The following is a 27,463-nucleotide window of genomic DNA, read 5'->3' as shown; positions in this document are numbered from 1 at the left end:
AAACGAGTGCTACCAGCCATAATGTGTATTCTGGTGTAGCTCCAGTTTTAGTCTCCTCCTGCTGCTGAAGGGGAAATCTCTGCTTCTTTAGCTGCTGAATGCTCCACTGTGTTCACCAGCCAGTCGCTGCTTGGTGCTGAACAGTTCATGTGCGTTGATTTCCTAAACCGTTTTCACCGAAATATGTTTATGTTTTTTATTGGAATCAATTAAATAAATAAAAAATGAAATGCTATGGCTGCACGGTGGCGCAGCGGTAAGCGCTGTTGCCTCACAGCAAGGAGGTCACAAGTTTGAGGCCTTTCTGTGGGAGTTTGCATGTTCTCCCCGTGTCTCGTGGGTTCTCTCCGGGTTCCCCGGCTTCCTTCCACCACCAAATAACATGCAAATTTGGTGATTTGTTTACACTAAATTGTGCATAGGTGTGAGTGTGTGTTTGTGTGTGTGTGTGTGTGTGTGTGTGTGTTTGTGTGTGTGTGTGTGTGTGTGAATGTCTGGCCCTGTATATTTGTGAGGTCCTTGTGGCTCAGGTAATAGATGGACCAATACCATGGGATGTTTTATGTAGGCCATGTGCTGCGTGATGGTAACTATAGTAACTGCATAAGACACACTCCATTGTGGTCAGAGCTTGGTTCAGCTTGTCATTTCCTTAGTGATATTCTGTTGTGCCTCGAGGCTGGGCAGTTCACTATGGTATTTTAGCACAGAAACTATCTTGGATGAGTGTGGTTTTTTCCTTTCTCATTGCTTCCTTTGATTGGCCTTTATAGAGACTGATCAGCTTGATTGAAGGAAATATTGACCGAGGATGGTCTGTGATCGATTCATCTGGGCATGAGTGAAAGTGATATAATCTGATATTTATTGTGATAAAGGGTGAGAAGCACTATAGGAATGTGTTGCATTGTCATGATAGGATATGCCCCCCCCCCCCCCCCACCCCCCCTCTCAAGCCAGGGACACAGGCAGCTGGCAGCTCAGTTAAAGTGCCTGTAAGTATATTAGAGAGGATAATCCTTAAGGGGGAGAGTTCAGTGAATACAAGGAGCAGGAAAAACAGTCTGTCAAATCGCTTTCCTCGCTTTCGCCATGTGATTGTATCTCTTGTACAATCCCTCCCGATGCAGCCAATTGTGTTTCAACACATGGCCACCATGCGCTTCCTTCACCAGTCCCTGGAAGGCGGCCTCTCTTGAGAAGATGGTAAAACTAAAGAAGAAAAAAAATGGCGTCTCTGTCTTGGCTTTACTGTAAGGTACAATTCTTACTGATGTTGCAAGATGAACTGTAACAAGCCTGCTTTATTGTTTCAAAGTCATTTTTTTTGTTTTTGTTTTGTTTTTACCTTTGCTAGTTTCTTAACATTTACTCTAGCCTTCCACCTTCACTTCCCCCCCCCCCCCCCTGCCCCCGGCTCAGTCGGTGGCTCAGCATCACTTCAAAGGGGAAGTTCTGCAGAGCTGCAGATAACAAGCCGTGCCCCCAAGCACAGGGAGGCTGTTTCCAGAACCCATGTGCAGTCCTTTAACGGGCAGGCTTTGCCCCCGTCTGTGCCTTGCAGGACACTGTCTCTTTTACTCTTTTACTTTTTTTTTTTTTTTTTTTTTTTTTACACGTATGGTTGTTTTTTTCTTCTTGTACATCTTAACACAGGCTTGATTGTGGGAAGAAGGAGCAACGGTTACTGATTATTACTGTTTTCTTAGTAATCATGCAGTGGTCTGTTGCAGGAGATTCTTTTCTGCAGGTGTCTTACTCCGTGACAGACGGGGCAGGCTTATTTAGCTATTCTTAATATCTTCAACATGTCTATAATGTTACGCACCAAATTAATTTTGCCTCCATGAAAACACTTTCTATTTGGGTCACAAATTGAAACTAATATGATCCCCCCCCCCCCCCCCCCTCGTATTTTAAACCTGCTTAAAAATGTTTCATTTAGATAATCAAAAATTTGGGAGTGATTCAAATTGTTGTTATTTTGGATTTGAGCGTGTTTTCCAGAAATGTAATGGACAATGCATGCTAGCTTTATGTTAGTGTACTGATAATGCTTGCAGCCTTGGGCTCTGTTGGCTTATTAGTGTTTCCATGGTAACAGCACCTTGCTGCTCCATGGTTTCCTCTGGGATGAAACCCCTCTTACTCTACTCTTTGAGAAGATCAATGTCTGCCTGTGAATTTCTGTCTCTAGATTATTATATAAGGCGTTTTCAGTTTGATCAGGTGCCAGATTTATCTTGAACATATCATTATTTAATAAATAAAAATTGTAACCTAATATGTTGCATAGAGAAAATTAGGATAATTGAAGTGTGTAGATTAAGTTCTTTAATAATTTTCTAATAATTTGTCTATTTGACATAATGGGAAGCCGACTATTGATATATATATAATATGATAATTAGACATTTGCATACCCAGTTAAACAGTACAGCATGAGACGGAGGTTTAGAAATCTCAAATAACTAGCATATCAGAGCTGTAAAGGAAACCTTAATGGAGGAGAAGGTTGAACCTATATATTAATTATTAACCGTTATTTGTATGAAGAGTATTAATCAGCTCCGATCCCACCCATTCATGAATTTCATCTCTTCCCATTAGCTCCTGTTATGTTTTTATAATGCCTGCTTTACATCACTGAAATGTGAGCCTTTTTTTGGCTAAGGATAACATATTGACTGCTGTGATTGGTGACCCTGCTGCAATTTGTCTCACGGTGTTGGCAGATCTCAGTTAAAAAACTGGAATTGTCGGAAGAAGCTGTTGAGAAAGTAGGGTTGGAGAGGAAATGAGACTGCATTCCAGCAGTGATTTATGAGGTGTCGTTCTTTCTCTCTTTACTTAAAGCTGCACCAGACAGGCTCCCCGACTGTAGCGGAGCTGAGAGGAAGTCGTCTGTGTTCCGAGTTGATTATGTTTGGTCAGCCAAGTGATCGATGCTAATTTTAAGATCCACCTGTGCCTCTTCAGTCGTTTCCGTCTTTCCTGTCTGGAATATATGATTCCCGCTGAGATTTTGGACTACGGTGCTCCCTTGGAATCTCGATTTTGAGGCTTTCGTTTATTTTCGCAATAAGCGTATATCCTGAATTAAGCTTTCAATGTGGACAGTGGAAACTCCAAAGAACACGTGAATGCCCACAGACTGCAGAATTAATTTGCTCATATTTTGACCAAAGTTATTCAAGCTTAACAGGCAGGAAACTCTGCATGTGCATTCTTCCATGCAGACTCATTTTATAGCTGACCCAGACCGATATTATACACGTACTAATAGCAGGTAGTTTAATAATATATTCTATTACTGGACAGGAAACATGAGCAAACTCGTGCCATACTGTATATCCCCGGCAGACCCTCCAGGGTGACATAGAAGTTTCAGTTTGGTTAGCTTGACATCATTTCCTTGTTGACTGGTTCATGGCATCAGCACATGCCCGATCCAGATAATATGTTAGTTTAACATTGAGTGGTGTTTTTTTGTGTTTTTCATTGAAGCCACCTTTTTGGACTTTGTTTTTCTCTCTCAACATCTGGAAATCCACTTGTTGCTTCCTGCCCAATGAGCGCCCAGTTGCCAAAGGGCTTCGAAGCAACTTCAATTCTGCTCTTCATTTTGTTCATTTCAAATGGAGACTGCGCAAGAGCTTTGAATTGTAAGGGGTTTCAGTTTGATGACCGTCTTTCTGTCTCACGGTTGTCAAATGTCAAACAGCTGGATGGGCCTGTCTGGGCATCTCTTCATTTTCTAGAACTCAATGTCTGTATCCAGTTTTGTTTACATCAACGTGGAAATCCTTTTCTCTCTACATAAGCCAGCGCCTTGGCGCTGCTGGGGATTCTAGTGGGTCTAATTATGTTTGTAGGCAGCTGTTCAAAATCAACAGCTTAATTTCTCATACTAGAATGCCTTTATCGGTGTATTGACTTTTTGTTTTTGAGGAAATTATACTATGTGGTACTGAAATAATTTAAACAGATGAACATAAAGATAATGTCAGAAATAACAAAGGGACTCTGACAGGTTTCTGTTAGCTCTGCTGGTTTAACCAGAATGTATGATTCCATCCAGAGGTGACTGGTGTTTCTATCTTAAAATCTTCCTGGGAATTTACGTTGAAAAGAAATAGAAAAAAGAAATACATGGAAAAAATGGAAGCTATAGGATTTTAATTCTTGCACTTTTTGCACGTATGCACCATAATGTCGGTGATGGCATTGTGGCTTGCCAGCAGCTGCCCCCTGTTTACCTTCCGTCAGACGAGACAGGAAGAACTGACGCATTTTGGTGGTGACTCACTGTTAGACACTGACGCAGGTGTTGTGGAGCCAGGTTGTTCAACTGTACTCTATTGTTTTTTTGCTGCTGCTCAGACCCCCCCCCCCCCCTCCTTTCTCCTGTCGTATTCTAGAGGATCTGTTATCTGCTCGATGACCTCTACAAACGCCTTACTGACACCATTCCTGCTCTCTTGTCCACAGAAAGAATCAACTCTCAGAGTGGGACCTTCAGTGGAGAAAACCAATTGTGGCCCGAAGAAAGACGGGCAGACAGAACTGTGAGTAAATCCTGCAAGGGTGTGGACGTTACGGGGGGGGGGGGGGTGGTCAAGATGCTTTTGCCACTAAATACCTTGTGGTCAATGCAGTGCTCATCATATACTGATTTTGGGTGGTTGGGCATACCTGTGTGGTTTTTGGCAATGACGGATAAGCTGCTTGGTTTATTATGTTTCTGAGTCTGAAGGTTGGGGGTCAAAATACACAGCAGATGAATGGAATATAAGCATTTATACCAAAGTAATTCATTGGGCATCTTTCAAACCATTTTATTCTTACTAATCTATTCAGTTACAACATTTTGAAATGAACAGTGAACAAAGCAAACAAGGATGTTACACTCGCCCTTAAAGTGTGCTAGGATGCTGCTAGGATGTAAACTTTTGAATCCAGTTGTTTCTGCACCGCATTTCCCATTTGAGAGTAAAATTATTCCCACGCGTCTATGGTATCAACTACTAGACAAATGTTCTCAACCTGTTGGAAAACAGATTTCACATTGTTGAAGAACAGGCCACCTGCCCACTTTCAGATTTATACAGCGGTGAACAGAAAGTAAATTTACCAAAAATGATTACGATTTAAAACAGCCGCACTAAAAATATCAGCAGTGCTTTTACACTTCTGTGTTTTACTGTCTTTTTTTTGTTTCTTAAGAACAGATGTGCGCTTGAAAGGCTGTAAATTAATTCTCTGAAAAACAAGAGCGTTCAGAGACCAAAATCTCAGAGACAGAGCATTCCCTCCAAAGGGTCCCTTCTTCCCAGAAGTTACATTCCTCTTTATATGCAACACCTTTACTTGAATTCTTTCACCATGAAAACATAGACCTCATACTTGGATTTGCCTGCAACCTTTGGTGTTGAGGGAAAACAGCATTCCCAGTGTCGCTGGGCGGATTCTTCACCAGCGTCTAACTCTGATTTCCTGCAAACCTGTCTTTAACATTTTTAGTTAAACGACAGCCCTCGGGTTATCTCCGTGTTAAAGAAGTGAAAATCATGGATCCACCCTTTTATCTGAAGTGTCGGGGTAATCCATCAAGTAGTTTAAGCTTAATTGAAAACGTATTGACTTGCAATGTTTAAAAAAAGTAGGAAACATTCCAAAGTCATCCGATTTATCTGGAAAATAAAATCAATTTGATGGATAATTCAAATAGATGCAGATTTCTTTTAATTCCCTGTCTATCTGTAATGGTGTAGTTTTAAAATGTCTCTTTTTGTTTGAAATGCTTCTTACATGAAGGCAAAAATAAAGAATAAGAGGAACTATTCTACCGTAAAACATGTTTGGCATGCTTCCTCTCAGACTGTCATATGCATGAGCTCCCTTAGTGATGATGTTAAGGTCATGTGGTATCTAAAGTGGATAAGTGCCACAGAAGTAAAGGATCGCTTCACTGGGTGTATTGATATGCTGGATGTATTGCCCCAGCTTTTGTTTCCTTGTGCTTCACACTTGAGCAAAAGGACTATCTGTCTACCTGCTGAGATTGATTAAAAAGCTTGAATATATTGGAAGCATCAAATCGTTGTTTCTCATGCTTTTCGGGCAGAATAAACCACATTTTCCTGAAGTCATCCTGCAAATATTTGTCATTGTGTATCAACAGTCGACGCATGTGTGGGTTGTCCATCATAGCAAACACACACGCACGAAGGCTTACAGTTGGTGTGTTTATGTGGCATGTCAGGATCAGTGCTGTAAGGAGGGTTTCTTTCTTCAAGCCATGAGCGGTGCAAGCCTTGCATTATTCATCCTCAGCATGCACCAGTGAATTAAAGGTAAAGTGATAGCACGTAGCAGTGCAAGTTCGTACGGGGAGTCAAATGTTAACATCACCTACCCTCTAAAACTGTTAATCTGTTCTCCGGAGGCGGATAAAGGGAATTTGATAGGGGGTTTGAATAATTCAGAATGACCATTTTGTAATTGAATTTTCTTCCAATTGCAACATCCCTATTGGTATTCCAGTCCCGAGCTCCTCGTGCTCAAAAACTTGATTCCTAGAAATGATTAATTTGTTTGAAACGAGGCGGCGACAAAGAGTATTTCATCGTAAAAACAAGCTGCATGCACAGTTATCCATCTCTCCATGCGTCGCTTTGTTGCTTCCGCTGGAAGAGCTTTTGTTTGAACTTCATAGAAAATGGTAGAAAGGTCCCCGTAGGAAGAGAAGTGTATTGTATTGCCCTCACTTCTCCTGAGTTCGCTGCTGAAACCGACTGAAATGTATCAGTCCCACACCTCTAACCCACTCATTCTTTTAAAAATAATTCACAACAGCTTTTTGCTCCATTGAAGAATGTAAACACAGTCGCTGACGGAGGATAGCAGGGGATGACATCATCACTCACCCTAAAGCCCATTTCAAACTAGGTTTTAAATTTAGATCAACCCTTTATTTTAATGACAGTTCAGCCTTACGTGTTCTGGGTTGTTTAAGCACGGCTAACCAGTCATGTAGGATTGTGTACGCTTAAATGCTACTTTCCTCTTTAGTAATCTCGGCTTTGTTGTGTGATGATGGTTGATAAATGGCTATTGTGGTAGTGGTTCTATCTCGTAATCAAATGTTTTGTTCACGGTGCTTCGAGGCGGTTCTCTGCGGTATTGTAAAAAGATGGGCGTTGATGTGACGATCTGTGTGTGGGGTGTGGCTAACACTTTCTCGTTCAAGCTTGGGAGATTCTGTTGAAAACAGGAAGTATAATTTCATGCCTGTGTTGTGGAGAAGGGAAGCTGTGACTTGTGCCAAAACGTGAATTTTACTGATACTCAAATCGATCAGTGTTTTTTTAGAGTGTGCTAAGATTAAGGGTTGTAGATGCCACTACCTCACAGCTCATATTTAACCTTACAAAAAGCATCCTTACTGACAAATTTGTATTAAGAAGACAAATAATTTCAAGGAGTGAGGAATGACCTGCAATGGGCCTGGACCTCAGTGGCTGCTTTTAGGTGTTGTCTTGCTTGAGTTTTCATCCTTTGCCCACTAGAGCGCAGCCTACTCAGTGGAAATGGAAAATGTCCACAGGCTCAATCGGTTTTGTGTTCAAGTGTCTTTTGAGAAGAAAACCGATGAGATCCATGCAAAGTAAAGGATGGCAAGGGAAGGATGGATCGTTTGGTTTGTCTGACTTTATCATTTTCACTTTGACAGAATTGGGAGATGTCTGCTGGTTTGGGACATAAATGTCAAACCCACTTTATGTAGTCAACAATGAATATTTGAATAAATGGATAGTGCCACATATTTTCTACTTTACTTGACTTGATAAGTGGGTTGCTTGTTACTTGCAAATATAAACCTGACAGGCCAGCCAAACGATCTAGTTTCTAATAATACTAATAGTTGTATTATTTGTTCGAGAAGTTTTGACTCTCTACATACATTTGTCTTGAAAAGAAAAACCATTTGACTACAATACTCTATCAAATAAAGGAGACAACAACAGTCATCAGTATCCATCCATTAGTTCTAAGTACACTGCTTCAGTATTTTTAATGAATAATATCAACAGAAAGTGGTTTGAAATGTGTTTAGGTGGCAGGATACGTTTTCTGGTATTTTGAAATTTCACTTTATAAAGATTGTTTCTTCTATTCTGGCAATTCTCTTTAACACTGTTTGTTCTGTTAACACACACGCCTCTAATAGATGTAATTAACAGTTGTGAGTGTTGATCTCATTTAGGGAGGGGAGTCGTAAGCAGTAAAGGTTTGGTCGATAGTGGAAGATGAGACAATGACCACGTAGCTTTCTCTGAGCAGGCCCAGGATCCTGTGTGGTGAGACGAGCACGGTTATAATCCAGGGGATACGGTTACCAGGGTTTTTGGTTAATGTTGCATCGCTACTGGCTGCTGTTCTGTCTTCTATATACTCTTCTTTTATAGTAGACACGTATTGTGGGGCCTTTATTTTTCTAATGTCTGCCCGTTGATAAAGCAGGCTTTAAGAGTTTTATTCATCTGTGCAGGGTTTTTGCTGGTGAGTAATCCAGGTAACAAAGACTAGTCTGAGGGCAATGAAATCAGGACACGGAATTTACAGTCGCGACAACATCAAAATGACATTGCATATTGCACATGCAACTCAACAACGCCATTGTCCAATGCTTTATTCTTCTCCATTATGTTATAAGAAGTAACTGATATCATTATGAAGCACTGTATCGATCAGTAAAGCATTTGTTCAGTTAATGCAGTGTGGGTATTGGTTGTGTGAGCGCCCCAGAGAACGAAGAATTTCTGAAATAATATTTTAATAGGGGGGGGAGAGAACAACACATTGAATTTCTTGCCAGCACACTGAGGGTTAAGGACTTTCAACGGAAACAAGACCGCAAGGGCTTTTTTGAAATGCTCCTCTTAGACAGGATGTTTGACTTTATTTGTGCTGTAATACATGCTACTGTGTGACTGTACTTGTACTCTAACATTCTATCTAATAAATATATTCAATATATATATATTCATAATGCTCTCATCGCCTTTGCATGTGAACCTTGAGTTGCTAAGACTTCCTCTGAAACCCTCACCAGTGTTGCAACGAGTCTCCTCTTTACAGATCAATACTGAAGAAGTGAGCTGACACGGTGAAAAGCAATATTCATAAATAATGGATAGTGCACCTTTTCACCCTGCCCCGTGCTTTAGATCTACCAGAGAAAAGAAAAATATAGCGTGGATGGAGTATTTTGTAACAGTCCTTCCATAACGCTTCTGCTACGTTCAACAGTGGCCTCTGGAGTTCTTAGAAACACAACCCTTTGTCCTTGTTCCAGTTTGACGGGGCTACTTTACCTCAATTTGATGGAAGTCTTTGTGTTTGCCGTGTTTCAATTTTCTCGCGATGTGCTGTTTGTTCCAGGGACGTGGCCAGTCTGGTGTTTTAGAAAATGCATCTCGCAATAAATTGCAATCAGGTGTCCTCATCTAGTAACACTCCTATTATCAGCACAAAGATGTGCCAGTGAGCGAACATTGCTAACAGCTTTAAGTACTTCCATTATGACCCTTTCCACCACCTTTTTGTGCTCTGGGTAATTTCACAGCCGGTGACAGCTGCTCAGCAAAGTGCGATGCACTTCACCCAAATAAACACGTCGAGCAATCATTTCATTTTGGCAATGTCCACATGAAAAGAGACTGGTGGTCGTCTATTTGAGAAGCGCATTACTTTGTACCGTTTAACCGCATTCTGTATGTAGAATGTTGAATGTGTGGACATCCAGGTGCAGAGATACTTGAAAGTATCTCTACAGTATGTGAGAGCGATATAAAACACGATGTCCACATTTGACAGCTATAAAAACAGCTGCAGCAGCTCTGTTTTAACTGAAAGTAGTCTGAAACAAACCCCCCCCCCCCATTTGAAAACATTCATTCGCATTCTTCAGTAACCACATTCTAATTTTAGATGTGGCTCAAACGAGCGATATATTGCATCTTTCATTATGAACAGTGCAGATTTTCTGGCTACACCCTAGTCTTTCTACATTTCTAAAGAGGGTTGAAGGTTTAATCATCCAGTCAGACACGCCCCTGGCATTCTACTACTGGTTTGATTTTTGTCAATAACGCAAGAACATCGAGTGCTGATATCTATTCGTACCGACGTACATGAACATCATAACGGCAGTGACAGATTATTGTCATAATAATACTGTCTGCTCTGTTATTGTCTTCTAATTGCTTGCGCTGGAGCCCTCCCCCCGCTGCATCCAGACGGTTTGCAGCTCATCGGTCCTTCTGGTGCATGCAGAGTGACTTGGATTTCTTGTAACATTCTATCCACTGCTTCCTCAATTATTGGAGGAACCAGGAGCTCCAATGTCATATGAGAATAGCACTTTTATCGGCAAGTTAAAGGAGCTCAGTCTGAGTCACTTACCGCTGGAGCTGCTGCTGCTGGTGGGGGGGGGGGGGGGGTGTATACAGTGGTGGCAGGAGCATTGAGCATCCTCATTACACAGCAGCCGAAGGCAGTCGGGGGGCGAGTGGAGAGAAACGGATGGAAATTGTGGGAAACAGAAGTCAGACGGATCCTGTGTACTATTTGCAGCATCAGACAAAGATGTTTTGTGGATGGAAGTGAATTTTGCAAAAGGGGGAGGTACAGCAGGAGGCATCTGGACTTCAGAAATAGAAGTACAGCGTACGGGAGTGGAATAAGTGGGAAGCAAGCACAAGGGAAATGGACCAAAAAAACTGTACTTCCCAACTGAAGTTTTTTCTCTGGATTCATGTGGCATCGTTATGTTATCCAACCTGATACCAGTGAAAGAGTACCTGTGGATCAGAACCATGCGGAATACATTACAGCAAAGGCATCAGCTTTAAGCAAGACTCGGGGAATATAGGAAGTGGCTGTTGTCTCTTTTTTGCTCCACACGTTTTCTAACCTCGGGCTAATGAGCGAGTCGATGTGTGGCTGTGGCTGCAGCATCATCTCCTCTCTGATGAAGAGACTGGGCCGCACAGCTTGCTGCTCAGATCTCTTCTCCAGTCATACCTCAGAACAACTGCAGCGACTGGCCACTGGCTGCCCGCCTCAACCAAAGGTAACAATGCATTAGTTGTCGCTGTCTGCACGCCGCACTGCCAGCCAGCTGTAGGATTTCAGTGAGATATCACCCGTGAGCTATGCAGGAAACGCGAGGCCCGATGGAAGAAAGCATCGTATGTGAAGTACAGCCTCCTTTTTTTTATTTTATCTGCTTTGCTTGTCTGCAGTGCCGTAATTGATTGTTTAACAGAATATGTGATTCAAAGACTGTCTTGCTGCCTTGACAACAGTGAACCTGCAGCTTGTAGAGTCATTTAAATGGATGCCTTCAGCCTGCCTGTGGTTTACAGTCATTCCTTTCCTTCATCAACTGGAGAAGAAGCATTTTCCAAATGGAACAGATAACAGCCAAACAAGACTGTGTGTGTGTCTGTGCGTATGCCAGAATGTGTGTGACTTTGCTCTAACACAGTCTGTGTGGCGGTTGTTCCTTCTAGGGTTTCCACTGTTTCAGTATTTTTATGCAGCTGATTGTCTTAATATTATGCCGATTTTAAGTCCCTTTTGGATATTCCGGTGTTATTCAACCCTTGACAGACTAGATTATGAGTTTTAAAGGATGCCTGCAGCTTATAAACAAAACCTTACACCTTTTGCACTGAACAGAACTCATTGTTTTGCAGAGCTTTTACTTTTTTCCTCTGAGACATTACAGAGCACCAGTTCTAAACGGAGCCATCGATTGACAGCTTCTGCATTGAAAAGGAGACACCCTGCTTTCGACAAATGCAGGGTTTTTATATGAGTACATTGAGCGTTTGATATGGGGGCATGAGGCAGCAGCATGTGTCCCTCAGTTATAAAACACTTATGCTGCTTTGTTCAGTGTTCACTAATGTCGCACTCTTAATTTTTAAAATCTAATTGGAGCCACTAAACCTCCACTGCTCCATTTCCATTTGAAACCTTGTTAGTGAACAGCCAATATTTTCTTCCTCTTTCCTGCTGTTGTAATAAGGTCACACGTTTCGTGCTATATTGCCTCTATTTGGGGGCACTAAACTATTTTTTCCTCATTCTCAACAACAAATGATCCACTTGGAATCTTTTTTAACCCTCTTTTGTTGAAAGCTGGAAGTTATGGCATTTATCTCCAATAGTAAGTACAATCAGGAACTTTGAGAATTGTATAATAATTGTGGCGCGTTACAAAATGTTTTTTTTGTCTGCTGCTTGGAGTTTTTCACAAATGTTTAACTGAAACTTATTGGGTGAAATAATTCGTTTTTACTTTCGAAACAATACTTCCTCAATATAGGCTGAAATTAATGCGTCTCAGTAACCCGACAATGTCGAAGGACACGTGCTTTTCAGAATGTGGGTATTTAACTTGTCATCCTTTTCCTTCAGACATAAGGATTAATTGTTTTCTTGCTACTATTTTTACTGCAACGTCTGCTTAGAAAAGACATTTGAAAAACGCCTCTTATGTGTCCTCTTATTGAAATCGACCCCGAACACTTTCAAAGTTCTTAGCCAATAAAGGAGTCAAAGCTCCTACACTTGCGGCGCTTGATCGGCAGTGCACTTTCGGCATGCGTCAATGTCTCACATCCTGTTCGCACCACTCACAATGGTTTGAACAATAATAACAACAAACTATTTTCATGTTGTGTTTAGGAAACTAATCACGGAACCTAGGGTCATTCTGATAAAAGGCGGGTACAACTTGCGCTATTCATAGCCTTCCTCTCAGCAATGAACTGGCAGTCCCGGGGGGGGGGTGCAATCTGAGATAGGTCTAATGCTTCCCACCATTGCACCAGGGCCGTATAGCATAACATCAGAAAAGGACCTTTTTCTTCAAGGTCAAATGCAGATAAAGTCTGTGAGCATCCCAAAATTGTTCTCTCATCTTGTCTGCAGTACATTGAAGAGATTTTTGACTGCAGTATGCCTATCTAATCCTTAATTTGCCACAGTTAAGATTAGTTTGGAAGCTCCTCCGGGCATTTAACGGGCCTGCTGGCACCTTTTAAAATAATTCCATAGGCAGGGATTACGTTCACCAGACAAAAATCGACTTCTCCACAGTAAGCTGCAATCGTAACCAGTTTATAAATTAAGTGGAAAGCCTAAAAATCAGAGTGAGCCTGACTGAAAAATCAATGCCACAGTTTGTTGCTCTGCTGTCATCTGTAATGATGTTGTAACTGACTTTTGGTACGCTGTAGTTCATTTACTTTTTATGATGTGCAGAACACGTGTCATTTATTTGGGCTCAAACTTTTACAGCTTCACATGTTTTCTTTTGTTTTTTTTGGCAAGTCGAAGTCACTAAAAAGATTTAACTGCTTTGCGTGCTACCAATTCCACCCATGACTAATTGGACTAAATCTGTGACGCGCACATCCCCATAAACCTTTATTTACACAAACTTTTCTCGCCTCTTATCTGTTGGGTCTATAGAATGAAAGTTTACATTGAGTGTATGGAGTTGTTTGAGTTGGCACTTGTGTCCTGTCACTAAAAACAAAAGCAAAAACAAGCACTCTCGTCTGAAGAGTTTTTTCCCACTTTTTATTGTTTATTTTTTTTTACGGATGACATATTTTCACCATGTTGACTTCAAACTTGAAAGTGCATGTGCGTTGAAAAATAGTGCCTGTGGCAGAAAAATGGAAACACGACTTCAAGTTGAAGTTTTTGGCCTCAGCAACATAAGCTGAGCCGAGCTGAAAAGAGGAAAAACAGCACATGTTGATGGTCTTTTTCTTCTGTCCTTTGTTGTGCGTCTCTCTGCAGAATGCCAAGCCCTTCTCCTCCTCAGACAGCCTAGCGAAGGTCCAGGAGGTAGCAAGCTGGCTTTTGGAAATGAACCAGGATCTGCTGTCGGGGGGCAGCAGCAGCAGGCGGAGTCGAGGGCTGGGGGGTTCGGCAGTGCGAGGTAACGCCTCCTCCCCGGCCCGGGCACCTCAGCAGGCAGCAGAGGAGGGTGATGAGGATGAGCACATGCACCGGGTAGTAGAGGAGGAAGAGCACCTGCAGTGTAGGGTAAGGCTAGCTGACAGGCTACATGGAGGGATTTGAAGTATAAACAAAATGTTCAGATTTAAATTAGCCGGTAGGATGTTTGTGTAAACTTGTACCACTTTAGAAATGTGTATTGTTGTACAGGGAGGACATTTTCAGAAAAACTACTGTTACATATTGACTTTTGTTTCTATGGACCATTCGTCTGAGGTATTGTATTTCTGTGTGGATCTTCACAGCCAGAGGCATCTCAAGTTGATGGTCAGAGAGAACAACCATGGGCGCCAACGGAATCGGGAGCCAGCAACGGCCCTCGGGGAGGTGATAACGGGGAAGAAGATGAAGAGGGCCCGCCAAACGAGGTGAACGGAGGAGAGAAGGGAGCTCGATGGATGTGGAGTGCAGATCAGCGGCGGCAGCTGGAGGAAGAGGACGAGGAGGAGGGGGAGGAAGAGGAGGAGAACAACAACAGCAGCGGCCACCAAGACGAGGAGGAGGCGAGGACGGAGGGAGGGGAGGAGCGGGGAAGGGAGGGCGAGCAGCAGGGAAAGGAGGAAGAGGAGCGGGAAGAAGAAGAGGAGGAGGAGGATGAGGAGGAGATGGACCAAGACAGTGATGACTTTGAACATTCGGCAGAGAGTGGTAGGGAGGAGGAAGAGGAGGAAGGGGAAGGGGAGGAAGGGTTGCGCTCTCCCTCTCTCAGGAACAATGTGTCTGCCCCCAATAACAGCCTGGACTCCAGCTGTACACACCAAAGCTCTTCCAACAAGAAGGTAGGTGCAGCTGCTTTTAATGCGACTCCTGTCATTCGTCCTTATGTTGAAGGTTCACAATCACTTTTGGACACTTTTGTCTGGAGGATAATCGGTTCAAGTTGTTCAACGTCATTTTTTAACACTTTTCAACACAGTTCTATTCAGCTCCATTGTATAATTTTGAATACAGACATCTTAAAGTTGAAGCATTAGCTCGGTTGGATGACACTGGGCTATTGTGAGAGTGTCAACCTATGGCTACTATCACACCGCACTGGAATCTTTAACACAACAGCGCCCTCTTTTGGCCTACATATGTCACTACACCGCAGCAGATGATCTAAAAGTCTGAGTGATAGCCGAAGCCGTGACAATTTGTCATCAGCAGTAGGATCTCATGACCAATATGCAGCGCTCAACATCTTCCAAACAACCGGAAGCCTCAAGGCAATCATTTTGGGTTATTGCTGATCATTTGTTGTTTTAATCTGGAATAACTGCTTCTTGTATAATGTTGGACGTGTGGTCTCGGTATAGGGTGATCGTATATGTGCCCCAGCTTTTAATGGAAGTATTGCCCTTGCTTATGTTGACCTAAATATAGCCTCTCGGCGTCGCACACAGCTGTCGGATGGCTTTGTCAGGGTCTCAGTTGTTTTAGTGTGCTGGGTGGCTTTGATGTTAAATGTATACATTTTGTCCAGCCATGCTTTTTTTTATGTTTAGAATGAAATGATAGCGAGCCAATTTAAAAATGTACTTTACAGAAAGAATGAACAGAAAAGGAATTAATGAGCAATGAATACCTAATACAATTAATACGGATCAAGAAGATTAAAGCTAAACAATGATGATTCCTATCCAGATTAGTAATTCTTCACTTAGGGCTACCGGCGGCCATGGTTCTCCTGTCCAATGAACTGCTCTGTTACTTAATTTAAATGCAATCCTAGTGGTGTATGCTTTTCAATGCCGGGGATTTAAGGCGCTTAAAAATAGTGTTTGTGGTAGTAGAACATGGATCACTTTCATGTAAGTTGCATATTTAAAGGTCCAGTGCACTTTCCCATAGGTCATATGTGCTCTTTGACAGCTGCATTTCCCTTGTATGAAATAAGAGGCAGAAGGCGGTGTAGTCGAGGACTGGTGCCCATGTGTCGGCCAAGAATGTGTCTCTGTGGGGCGAGTTGAGATGTCCAGGTTTTGTAGCTGTTGCCAGGCTTCAGGTACTGTTGGCCCAGGTCAACAGAATTAGACTCCTCCTCTTCTTTACTTTTGTTGCTTAACACTCCAACACTCTTTTTACCCTGTGCCAATGGGCCGATACTCAAGGACGACCGTTTATGTTTGCATGCATAGGATGCGCAATGACTGCATTTTAGTGAGGAAATTGTAAATGTTGTGGTACAGTATCTCATTGCTAACTAGCAATGCCCGTTTTTGAAACCCTTTTATACTGTTCAGCAGGCCTGGCTTAAAGCTAGCACTGAAGAATCTTTTCATTCATTAGACTGTGGAAAATCAAGGAATTTATTGGTTATCGGAATTTTCCATTTCTGCACGAGCATGGCGGCTGTTTGTCACGATAAAAACTAGTATTAAACTACTAGCGTTCTATTTTATTAGCTTTAAACTTGGACTGGTAGTCATGTGATTTGTTTCCAAAACATGACCAAATATTCTTAAAAGTGAATTCAGCTTTAGTAACTGTCATAGTTTTATGTTATGGGTGCTAAGAATAGATGGGAACACATTACACCTATCTTCGGCTCCCTGCAGTACACTGTCTATCTCGGAATGAATTTTAAAATATCACTCATGACTAATGAGTAAGGCATAATGTGAGAGATGTTTCTTAATGACTCATCAGAGACCAACAAACGCAGTTTACTATATGAACTGTGGGCGTTGGTCAGCCGCACGCACTCGATGGCGTCTAATAACCGACTGTAAGCCCGGGGTGTCCGGGCCCTCTGTCTACTCTGATGTTCTGCTGCTGTAATCCTCCTCAAACAATGGTGGGAGGGAGAGTCGAGCCTAAGCCCCGGCTTTTCTGCTATAGCGTGTTCATACGTTTAAAAACATGCATGGAAAGTTGTCTTTATAACTGCTTGTTAAAGACACCATAAGACACCGTCAACGTTTCCCGAACTACCCTCAGTTTTTGGTGATATAATCCAACTTTCATATGGCTTCACACAGAAATATGAATTTTAGGCATATTAGAAAAATTCCTACATTCAAGACTTGGGTTGGGAAACGCGATGAAGATGCGAAAGTCTGTTGTTTTGTTATGTGCTGACGGTTTTCATGGGATACGGTTAACTCGAGTCATTGATGATGTAGTCCCCTAAATTGGGAGGACCACAGTTTGGTCAGAGAATGATCACAATGAGGAAGCTCGTTGGACACGTGTGCTGTGCTGGACGACTGTGGGTATACATTCCACCATTGAGGGGGTCATGAGAGCAGATTCCAGCAGATTGCCCGTCTCAGGGGCAGGGGGGGGGGGGTGCTGAATTGGTCCATCCTCTGACAGCAGCTGCTCCGCCTGTCTTGGGCACAGCAGTGACCTCACACCCCAGAGATATTTTAAAGGGTGCCAGTCAGCAGATGATTTCTAAGTTGTCGGGCATAGGGGCTCTGGGAGAACAGAATTGACATGTATGATTAAGGAAGGTAATAAATTTAGGATTAAGATTACAGGGTTAGGATTACAACGGTAGGTGGTCGGCGTGTGAACCGCCTGGGATATGGTACAGTAGAAAAACGTCGTTTGTTTTTTGCGCAATGCTTCAGCATTGCCCTATTCCCCTTTTCTCATCGTCTGGTGCTCGGAGAAAGATGCCAAATGTTGCTTGTGGGAAAGAGAAGACTCTCCGTGTCGCGTTGGCAAGTCGGCCAGTGGAAGCGGCAGACCCCAAGGATGTAGCCAAGGAACCCTTGCCCCCCCAGAAATTGCTCAAGTTATTTAGCATTAACATCATTGCTCAGGGTTTCTGTCATAGACGGGTGAGTTTTTTTTCTTTAAAAAAAAATAATATATATATATGTTTGGCCAGTTAGTTTATTTAGCAAAAAAATGTCAAAGGTCATTCTGTAATCTCATATCTAATTGGTACATTTTTATTGAAGCTAATGGTCTAATCGCTTCCTGTACTATCAGCACAATTAAATATTCACCTTTTAAATTTAGCCGCAAAAGTCATTGTTTAGCTTCTGCCGGCAAATGAAAATTATAAAGGGAGTAATTTTATGATTTATTTCAACCTGAAGCAGCAAAGTGGTCATAATATTTACTTTTTATTATATGTGATTGTTTCATCACTTTATTGTAGATTTACTGCAGTCCTTTCCGCACGCTTAGAGGTGAACGATGTGAGCGCCGTCTCGTCGCGCGACAGACATCAAGCGCAAACGCACGGCTGCAAAAAGGCTTTTGTGAACGATCCTGTTTTTCACTATGAGAAACTGTTATATTATATGCAGAGGGAACAAACCATACTGTGTGAAATAATGTATGATGTTTCAAGTTTGCATTTAAAATAAATATTTTAGATTAGATGGACGAATTTGATGGGAATTTCTTTTATCCATTTGGTTTTGTTTTATTCCAATATCTATAATGTCTGTGGAGAAGATTAAAGTGAGACCTAAAGCTACTCTGGTGAAAAATAAAAATCACCTGGAATAAATTTAAACTTAAAACCTTCCCAGACGAAGCCACCGTATTTTGCTGCCAAAACGGGAATCCAGCTGCTGCATGAGAAAGGAGATCAAGATCTAGAACGGTTGCAGGGCATTTTATTTTCTCAGCACCACACCTTATACTGCAGGCCTGTTAAGTAAGATGATATGGGCTCGCCCGTTGCAGCTATGTCTACATATCAACAACTATCAGCAGGATGCATTTGCTGTTTGAACAGGTGATGGGTGTGTGACGGCTTCCTCTCACCGGTTTCTGGTCATTCTGTCTACTGCTGCCTTAAATAGAACCGCACACTTTCTGTTCAACATTTTTTTTTTTGTTTTGCTCTCTACTATTTATATTATCTAGTTAAGGCACCATATAATTTAATAATGTTTATTTTTTTATTTATCAATGAAAGAAATGACCAAATCGTAAAACGTGTGTAAAACCGAAGAAGCTGTCTGCTTCTATTTTGTTTTTTACCATCTATATTTGTTGGCATGTGTCTGGACAGATGACATTTGTATTCACTTTCACTACATTTGAGTTGCTGTCCTTGCAGGCTACGTGACAACTGGGGCAATATGACACTGCTCCTGATCTCCTGATCTCCTACCTGTCTATTCATACCTCAAAGCGAACCATTTTCCATCACTACAACCCTTAACTCACTTCACTCCGCATAATCTATAGCAGCAACACGATCAATAATATGCCTTTGCTATCCTTTCTTTTTTCAATTTGAGCTGTTTCATAAATGTGAGACCTTTTTCTTATACATTATCTTAGTCAATATTTGTGATTATTAATGTTATGTTGTTTACCTAAGTACAGCATCATCACAAAGGAAATGAACATTTTCTCCTGTTGTTGGTTAGCCAAATGTTGATTGTTGTGTTCAATCATTACTGATAGAATCCACTCTAACTCTCTGAAGTTAAATTCTTTGTCTTATTATTGAAGCGTTTGACAAAGATGTTAAATAATAAAGTAAAATGATGTTTTTCATTCATTTCGTTGGTTGATGGCATTAATCTGCGTCTTTACTGTTAAATCTGCATGAGGTTAAGTTTACCATTCCCTGAATGCGTTGTCGTTTCACTCATTTAAAGTTATCCTTTTAAATAATTAGTGCAGTAATAGTTAAGCGACTGAACATCTGTTGATTGGCATGTTCTTATTTTGACCGACTTGCTTGCAACAAAGACTCATCCCGTGCTTTCGCCTTGATGCATCTGGCCGCATTTATCCAGCACATGCAGGCGGCTCTCATGAGTCAGTGACTCAAAAGATGGTCGATTTTACATTGCACTTTACAAGGTTGGTTTCCATTGCCCTTGAGCTCCAAATAACATGGAAGGGAGGATGGCATCTGACATTGGCTATTCTGAGAAGCGGTCCCATTCCAGGGAGCACACCAATCTAGTCATCAAGCTACTCAGCGCCCGGATCAGCCAAAGAGTGTTGTTTACCCTCGATTTCAGTGGAGACCCGGGGGCAGCACCAATTCCCATCCAAACGTCTGGGGGCGGCTGTTCACTTCTGTTTTACGGACCATTCAGCAACTTTTTCATCGTTTCTCTCTGTCTCCTAACTTGTTTGAAACATTGCTGGAATCCAAATCAGCAAAGGTATATATATTTACGAGAAACGCATTAATGCGGTGAAACGTGAAATACATTCTAAAATATATTTTATGGTTGCACATCTCTAATCTCCGTGCAAAGGAGGTCCAAACAAATTACATTTCACCTTGTTCATCTCAAACGGTGAAATGAAATGCTGCTGGCCAAAATTTATTTGACTATGAAATGTTAGATGTGAAACTTTTTCATACTTTATCTGTTTTAGGGTATGTGCTCATGGGACCCCATTGTTGAAAGACAGTCTCTTTTTATTTTTTTAAAATATGTGAGATGAATTTAAAAATAATATGTTCAGAACAATAACCTTCTGAATATCTGATCACACGGCTCCTCCGTGGCCGTGTTGTCTCTGCTTCCCAGTTTTGCATGTGATTGATGAAGTTACCTTGGGGGGGGGGGGGGGTTCATGCTCTGAGCGTGTCGTGTGTTACTCTCATGACGCTTTACATTCTAAGCATACTGGATAGCAATATGACCCCACCTGCCACAGAGCTGCCTGAAGGCAGTGACATTTCCCCACACTGCTAGATAAGGCATGAGCTGAGAAAAGATTCTCCTGCTCCCTGAGGAAAGTTTGCAGCAGCTCGTTAACATTATCTTTTAAAAGATGTGGCTGAAAATGAGACCTCCTTAAACACTTTGTTTTAACGCTTACTCTTTGCAACATAATTCAACACCCTTAGATGTGTTTGATTGACCCGAATCTGAATTACCTATGGCTGAACACATCAGGTTTTAAGAGTCACTGAGAAATTCCAGATTAGTATGCTTATCGTTTGGCACGAGTCTGTTAGGTCTCATTTGAATTCATCTGGAACAGTTGTCAGGACAAGACCTTAATCCCAGATCTTCCAAAAACTTGTTTTCTGACAGTTAGTTGAATTATAACTAAGACCTTTCATAGTTAACCCCAAACATGAGGTGATTTCAAAGGGAGGAGACGTAGTTTCTGTATTCTATTTTCATACCAATGTTCAAGCAAAAATGTCTTTTTAATTCACTGAGCTCTTTGTGTTGTTTAAAATTGCCACTAATGCCCTGAACCAAAGCTGATTTCTGTGAACCAAAAGGTTAATCGAATGCTGAAACAAACACCCTCTTTTATACATTACAATTAGGCTTCACAGACAGCAAAACATTAACTCCTTTTTACCATAGAAACCTTTCAGTAGCTTCAAAATGTAAAATGAATTATTGACAATATGCATGTTTGTTATGCCCTCATCTTTTCTAACATAAATTATTTTATGTTAGAAATTGCATTTCATTTCTTAAATTACTTACTGTTTCAGTGTTTCTGTGTTTTTATGTTAATCAGTCTACTTTTCTGTCGGCAGGAAATCAAAAAGTACTTATTGCATTTAACTAACAGTTGTTTTTCCTTATTTCTTCTCCTATGTCCCCTTTCCTGCTACGCTATGGCACACACAGGTAAGAAAACTAAATTTTGATTATGTAGCGCTAACATAGATTTCTATATATATCTTTATATATACCATGTCTTGTTTTTATTGTTCAGAAAAAAACAAAGCATAATCCCACTCTGCTCTTCACTGTGACAACTGAAATACCACTGGGGTACCTCTAGGGGGCAGCATGAACTAAAAGACAGATGATCACTGAGGCAGTAGAAAGCTCGGGTCTTCCCTCATCAATATGCAGCTGGGGAGGATTTGTATATTGCGGCTATCACCGGGGTTTGGCCTTGCTTTCACAGCAGCTTTAACAACCAAAGACGGACATTCTCACCCCAACCTGTGTATTATGTGTATTTAAAATCCATTCACGTGTCCCTCAGACACATCCACTGCACAAAATCTCCCCTCCTTGCTGATATTCCATATGCAGAAGCTAAGAGCTTCATTAGATGTTCAGGTTGTTATGACAACTATAAGTGCAGCACTCAATACTACATTAAGAGTCAGAAGACGCTCTTACACATCTCCGCTTTAACGCAAACCTATTTCTACGGGAAGGCCTTAAATGCAAAGATGAGCAATGTGAAAACATGTCTTAAAGTTTTAGTACTTTTATTTATATGCTGGAGGCATAAATTGTTCTTAATAGGATTCTTATTAGATTTAAAAACAGAGGATAGCTCTGACTTTACAATTACAGTATGCCGTTATTCATTCAGGTGCTGTTGACTGCAGAGATGCAGTTTAATTGCACTACAGTGATGTGCAATCTGCTAATAGTTTCTCCTGGCCTACTATTCTTTGATTAATGAAACAGCGGCTTCTATAGTCTACATTTTTATTTATACATTTCTTCTTTTTTTTTTTTTTTTTTTTGCTGGAGTCTGACATTAGAGTAGCTCAGCAGTACCAGTCTCACATCTTGGTGCCTGCAGCCTCCCCCGCAGGCAAAAACACTGGGAGGGCTGTTATTTCTGCTGCACAGTGCTGGTCAGTTTTAACATAAGGATGATTATTTGAAAAGGTAAAGATTTGTAATAATAAAATAAAGGTGTTTCAAAACATCAGGGCGCTGATCCTTCGTAATCACAGGCGCTTAGATTAGTATGTGTATTTGACCTTTTCTTTAGTCATTTGCAGCCTTTCATAATCAAAAGTACTGTGGAAAAGACTGCCAGCCCACATTGTGACACAACTGTGATGAGAGAACAAGCGTTTACTTTCATGCCAAGTGGTTTTTTTAATGTATTTTTTGCCGCTGCATAAGTGTTTGTCTCAGCAATAGGATGTTATTTCTATTATTGCAGGTTTTCAAGGGAATGTAGTCGCCATTCTATCCTCCACAGAAGGAGGTTATAGGAGACATGCTGTTATTCCTTTTATGCCTGAGTGGCATCACAGTATTTGTGTATTTATAATAATCAGACTGGCAGCTTCTCACCTTGCCGAGTGCGAATGGCTGGATTTATTTACTTATTCAGAAAAGATTACGGTAAACGTGGACTGCATTATGATTAGGACTCCTAATGAGGATCTGGGGTATAAGCTGTCACTGGCTTTAATTCCAGACATTGCTAATTATTCACAATCCTTATGTGCAGGTGGTTAATGCGTTCCAGGAGAAGGCCGTGTGTGTCGGCTAACACACTTTCCAGTGTGCTCTGTGCACCTGACAGCACAGTCTTGTTCATTATAGGGGTATTACATTCAAGAACTACATGAAGCCCAAAATCGTCTTTGGTGAGAAATGCACAGTGTTGGCTCTTTTCTGCAGACTTGTAATGTTAATGAGTTTTATCTTTTATTTCTACAAGGGCTGATGATAAATTCATTGGTAGTGACCATCAAGTCTGGTGCTCTGCTCTCTGCTTTGGGGAAATATGACTTGGAGAATCTGATATTGATTACATTATTGAGTTAAGATTTCAATTTGTGGCTATTTTTTTAAATTTAAAAAAGCTCAAGTAGCTCCAACTCAATAGAAGCTCCCAATATGAACGTTTACGATAAAGCAGCTCCTCTAATTAATGATATGAGAGAGGCGGCATTATTCAACCTGGCTTTTCACTACCTCGTTATCTGCATCACTAACTTCCACTGACTGCAAAATGTTCATTTGCCTGGGCCTACATACAGGTGCATGCATTCTTCAGTATTAACAGATTTATTTCTCATTCCCTCAGCAGTTATAAATGCGACTCCTGTTTTCACGTTCTTATTTTTAGCTTAGTACTCGTGATTATTTTTCAATAAAAGATCCAAAACTGTATTGCAATTTAGTTTTTAACATACAATGACCATGGAAATAATGCTATCCGAATTTGGATACAAAGTAGGGGATTAGTTGGAACAATTTAAATCAATTATGAATGCTCATCATTCCACATTAAAGCTGAGATATGTAAGCCTCAATATCCTCTAAAATGTATGAAATTAAATGCATGGCATGTATTCTTTCTATTCCTATTGTAGTTTTAGAATGTCTACATTCCCGGATGCCTCGCGTCGAAAGCATCGTTCCTTAATTTATCGGTTAAAACACTGGAAAGCAGCCGGCAGTTTTGTTAAAGCACTGACTTTTTGTCAGTTCTGCCAGGTGGCTGCAAGAATGAAAGGCATTAAAAAAAAAAAAACTGCTGGGCATCACATCTGCATTCATTTTGAGAGCGCTTCAGGCTGCACACACAGCATTAAGCAGGACGTCCCTGTTGACCTCCGATCCGTCTCGTCGTGTGGTTACGTCCACCAGATGAAAAAGGGAGCTCCTTTTTCCAACTTGATGGTATCATCAAGCATTATTCCTCATGTGAATTCTCGCCGCTCAGGATGACCTTGCCCCGATGGAATAAAAACTGTATCCATGCAAAAATGAGTTAGAATCTAATTTCAGCATCTTTTATAGATTCTCATATTGCTCAAACTTCACCTCAGTGGGAAGAGATTATTTTTGCTGCCATAGAGGTGATAACGGAGGAAGAGCAGATGGAAAAGGTCTGTAGTTAAAGCAGTTCAGCGTTTTCTGAATTGTTATCGCCATTTCAGTGTGTACAGAAATTAGACCTGGAGCATTGCGTTTAGCGTCAGAACAGGAAACGAGTTTGCCAGTTTGGGTGGCACAGAGGGTAGCGCTGTTGCCTCACAGCGGGTAGCGCTGTTGCCTCACAGCAAGAAGTTCACAGGTTCAAATCCATCTTTTTGTGAGGAGTTTGCATGTTCTCCCCATGTCTGCGAGGGTTCTCTCCGGGTTCTCCGGATTCCTCCCACCAATAAAAACATGGAATTTAGGTCCAGGTCGTTATTGGAACATTGTAGGGATTAATTTACTAATGCAAAATGGCAAATCAATGACGAGTGACACACTAACACATGGACAAGGGGTCTGTTCCATAAAAATAATGGGCTTATCTTATTAGAAGCATATCAAGAAAAATACAATAAAAACAATTGCCGTGGGAGCTCAGCAGAACTTGAGTGGGTTTGATAAACTGCGGACGAGAACCTGAAAGTTATTAAAGTCTCATCTAACAGTCTGCATGCATTTTACTATATTACGTACATCAAATTTTGGAAATAAAGCCGACACTCGGCCAAATTTACCCCTCTTAAATTTCAAATTCTATTTAGCAGTGTTGACTCATTCAAATCCCAAGATATTTGCATTTCCCTATTCTACGTAGCCGGTCTCCTTCATTATCTGCAGTTCTCGGTATCTCAAGTGCTTCTTTCAGAAACTTCATTTGGAGCTTCACAAAGCAGATATGCATAATGAGATTTCAACAAACTCTCATCCGAGCTACATATCGAGCTCCTGATGGTACATGCACCTCCACATTTACCATCTCGTCTAGAATGAAGAGCCAAATTTAGATTGACTTTAAACAGCAGTATATGTTAGCAGAAATCTAATGTTGAATTTGAAGTGGTAGTTTCAATGAATATGTGCAGATTCCATGGGGATGCTTATGGATTTACAGGATAAGGATAAGATGGCGGAAATATTTCCCACATGTAACATCCTTTACCCCAGTATAGTTGTAGCGCTTTCCTGAGCAGCAGAACAGTGCCAGCGGTGAGTTATGGCCTCTTCAAATGCAAGCCCTGCATCATAAAGTCCTCGGGACGGTTTATCCAGGAGTATATTCAACAATCCAAGTGGATTTAATGGAAAACATCTTGAGATGGCGCTACTCTGGATGCGCTCACTGCGACCGTGAAGCACGCTTCATCTGCGCTGATCTTCTCACGGGGTCCTTTACACCTCAGCACTTCAGCACGCTTCAGTGGACAAGAGAAAATGCTGATGTGGGCCGACTGGCCTCTTTTTAATTCGTGACGAGCGTGGGAGAGTGAGATTCCACGGGGGCTGCCAGAGAGCCGTGTGGCCAGATTGTGCTGCGGTGCCATTCCCAAGCCAGCTGTTGATGCACCTGCCAAGTCAGCACCAGTTCACTTTCTCCCCAACTTAATGGCAAGAGTAGAAGTTGCAAGCTAAGGATTGAATGATATGAAAATGTCACCTTTTCTTTGGGTACTTTTGGCTCAATCATTCTTTTATTGTCTGTCAGTTATCCTCGGACTTTATGTACACTTGAGTCACAGGATATTTTTATGTCCGGTCTTCTGATTTAATGCGAGTTCTGTAACACCTATTATCAGGATGCAAGTCCACGTTTTAATACCTGGAAACGGGTTTTACTGCCCCTGCTGCTGCCAGGCCTTTATAGCACTTTGCATAATTTATGCACATTTTTTAACAAACTGAAACAAGAAACTTTCAGTCACTTAAATTGAGCTCAACTTCTGGTATGCTGACTGCTCCATCAATGGACAATCTTCTTAAGATTGTCCATAGTTTTAATGTGATGTTGATAGAAATGTAAGCAAATTGTAAAATACTAGACCATTCTAGTATTGCAAGAACACGTTTTAACTCCAATAATCAAGATATTGGAGATCTATTAACCAGGAGGCGGTCGGTTGTCTCATTGGTTATCTAGGATTTCACCTGGGAGTACAAAGTTAATGTTACTATAACACCCAGGTGTAAATGGATTGTGTAATCCTAGGGATTATCTTTAGGGCACAGTTTTGTTGCTCTTGAGCGCTGATGTCCGCGGGCTGTTTTGTAATGCTGACAGCGTGCATTTACCTCAGTATTGAATGAAAAGCAACAGTCTGCTATGAAAAAGAGAGCGTGCCTTACTGTTTGTACATGTAGGTTCAGTAAATATCACTAACTCTTAACTCTGAGCCTCAATGAGTGCGACGCCTCCCCTTGGATTTACGAGCAGTGGCCACGTCTTCCTGTCTGTCTGGTTTTATCTTCCGGCGATGGTTTCGTTAGACGTTTAAACCCTTTGATGCTGTATTCATTTGTATATTTAAACTGGGATAGCTGTGAGCATAATCCAGGAGAAGCACACGGGCCATGTCGTGACGATTTCAGGGACTGGCTGAAAGCTCGGTAACAATCCATTTGTTGTGAGCGCATCTCCCCTGCATAACAATTAAGCATCGTCGCCACTGAGTGCATCAGAGACAGATGGCATGGCCAGCACAGGAAGGAAAAACTCCAGCGGTTCGGCTGTTTCCATTTAAAGATGATTGTTTCCTGCTTTCTGTTGCCGGATGTTTGTTGCATTGTTATCATGGTGAGATAATGATCCTCATTAATAGAAATTCCTGATGCACACCTGGACATGGTTTATCTTTTGTTTTTGTCACATTTTAGAAAACAATGCCCCTTATTTCTGTGAAACTGAAGCCTTCATTAGTAGCCTCCACACGATACATTTCAGAATGACACAGCCCGTATCCATTGCTAGATTTGTTTGA

At 41.4% G+C, this 27,463-nt stretch overlaps 1 protein-coding gene across 1 annotated transcript in view; it reads left to right on the top strand.

Moving 5' to 3' along the window:
- Window positions 1-11,002: 11,002 nt before the first annotated feature.
- fbxw7 (F-box and WD repeat domain containing 7) overlaps window positions 11,003-27,463 on the top strand; it is a 38,653-nt gene continuing 22,192 nt past the window's right edge. Inside the window, exons 1-3 of the mRNA XM_068750936.1 lie at window positions 11,003-11,140; window positions 13,891-14,139; window positions 14,358-14,891. Coding sequence (XP_068607037.1) covers window positions 11,003-11,140; window positions 13,891-14,139; window positions 14,358-14,891 — 921 coding nt within the window. The remainder of the gene's footprint in view (window positions 11,141-13,890; window positions 14,140-14,357; window positions 14,892-27,463) is intronic.

The sequence above is a fragment of the Brachionichthys hirsutus genome, chromosome 17 (genome assembly GCF_040956055.1).
Source record: "Brachionichthys hirsutus isolate HB-005 chromosome 17, CSIRO-AGI_Bhir_v1, whole genome shotgun sequence".
Classification (NCBI taxonomy): Eukaryota; Metazoa; Chordata; class Actinopteri; order Lophiiformes; family Brachionichthyidae; genus Brachionichthys; species Brachionichthys hirsutus.
Note: the sequence above shows the minus strand (reverse complement) of the source record. Positions and strands in the feature narration are given on the sequence as shown.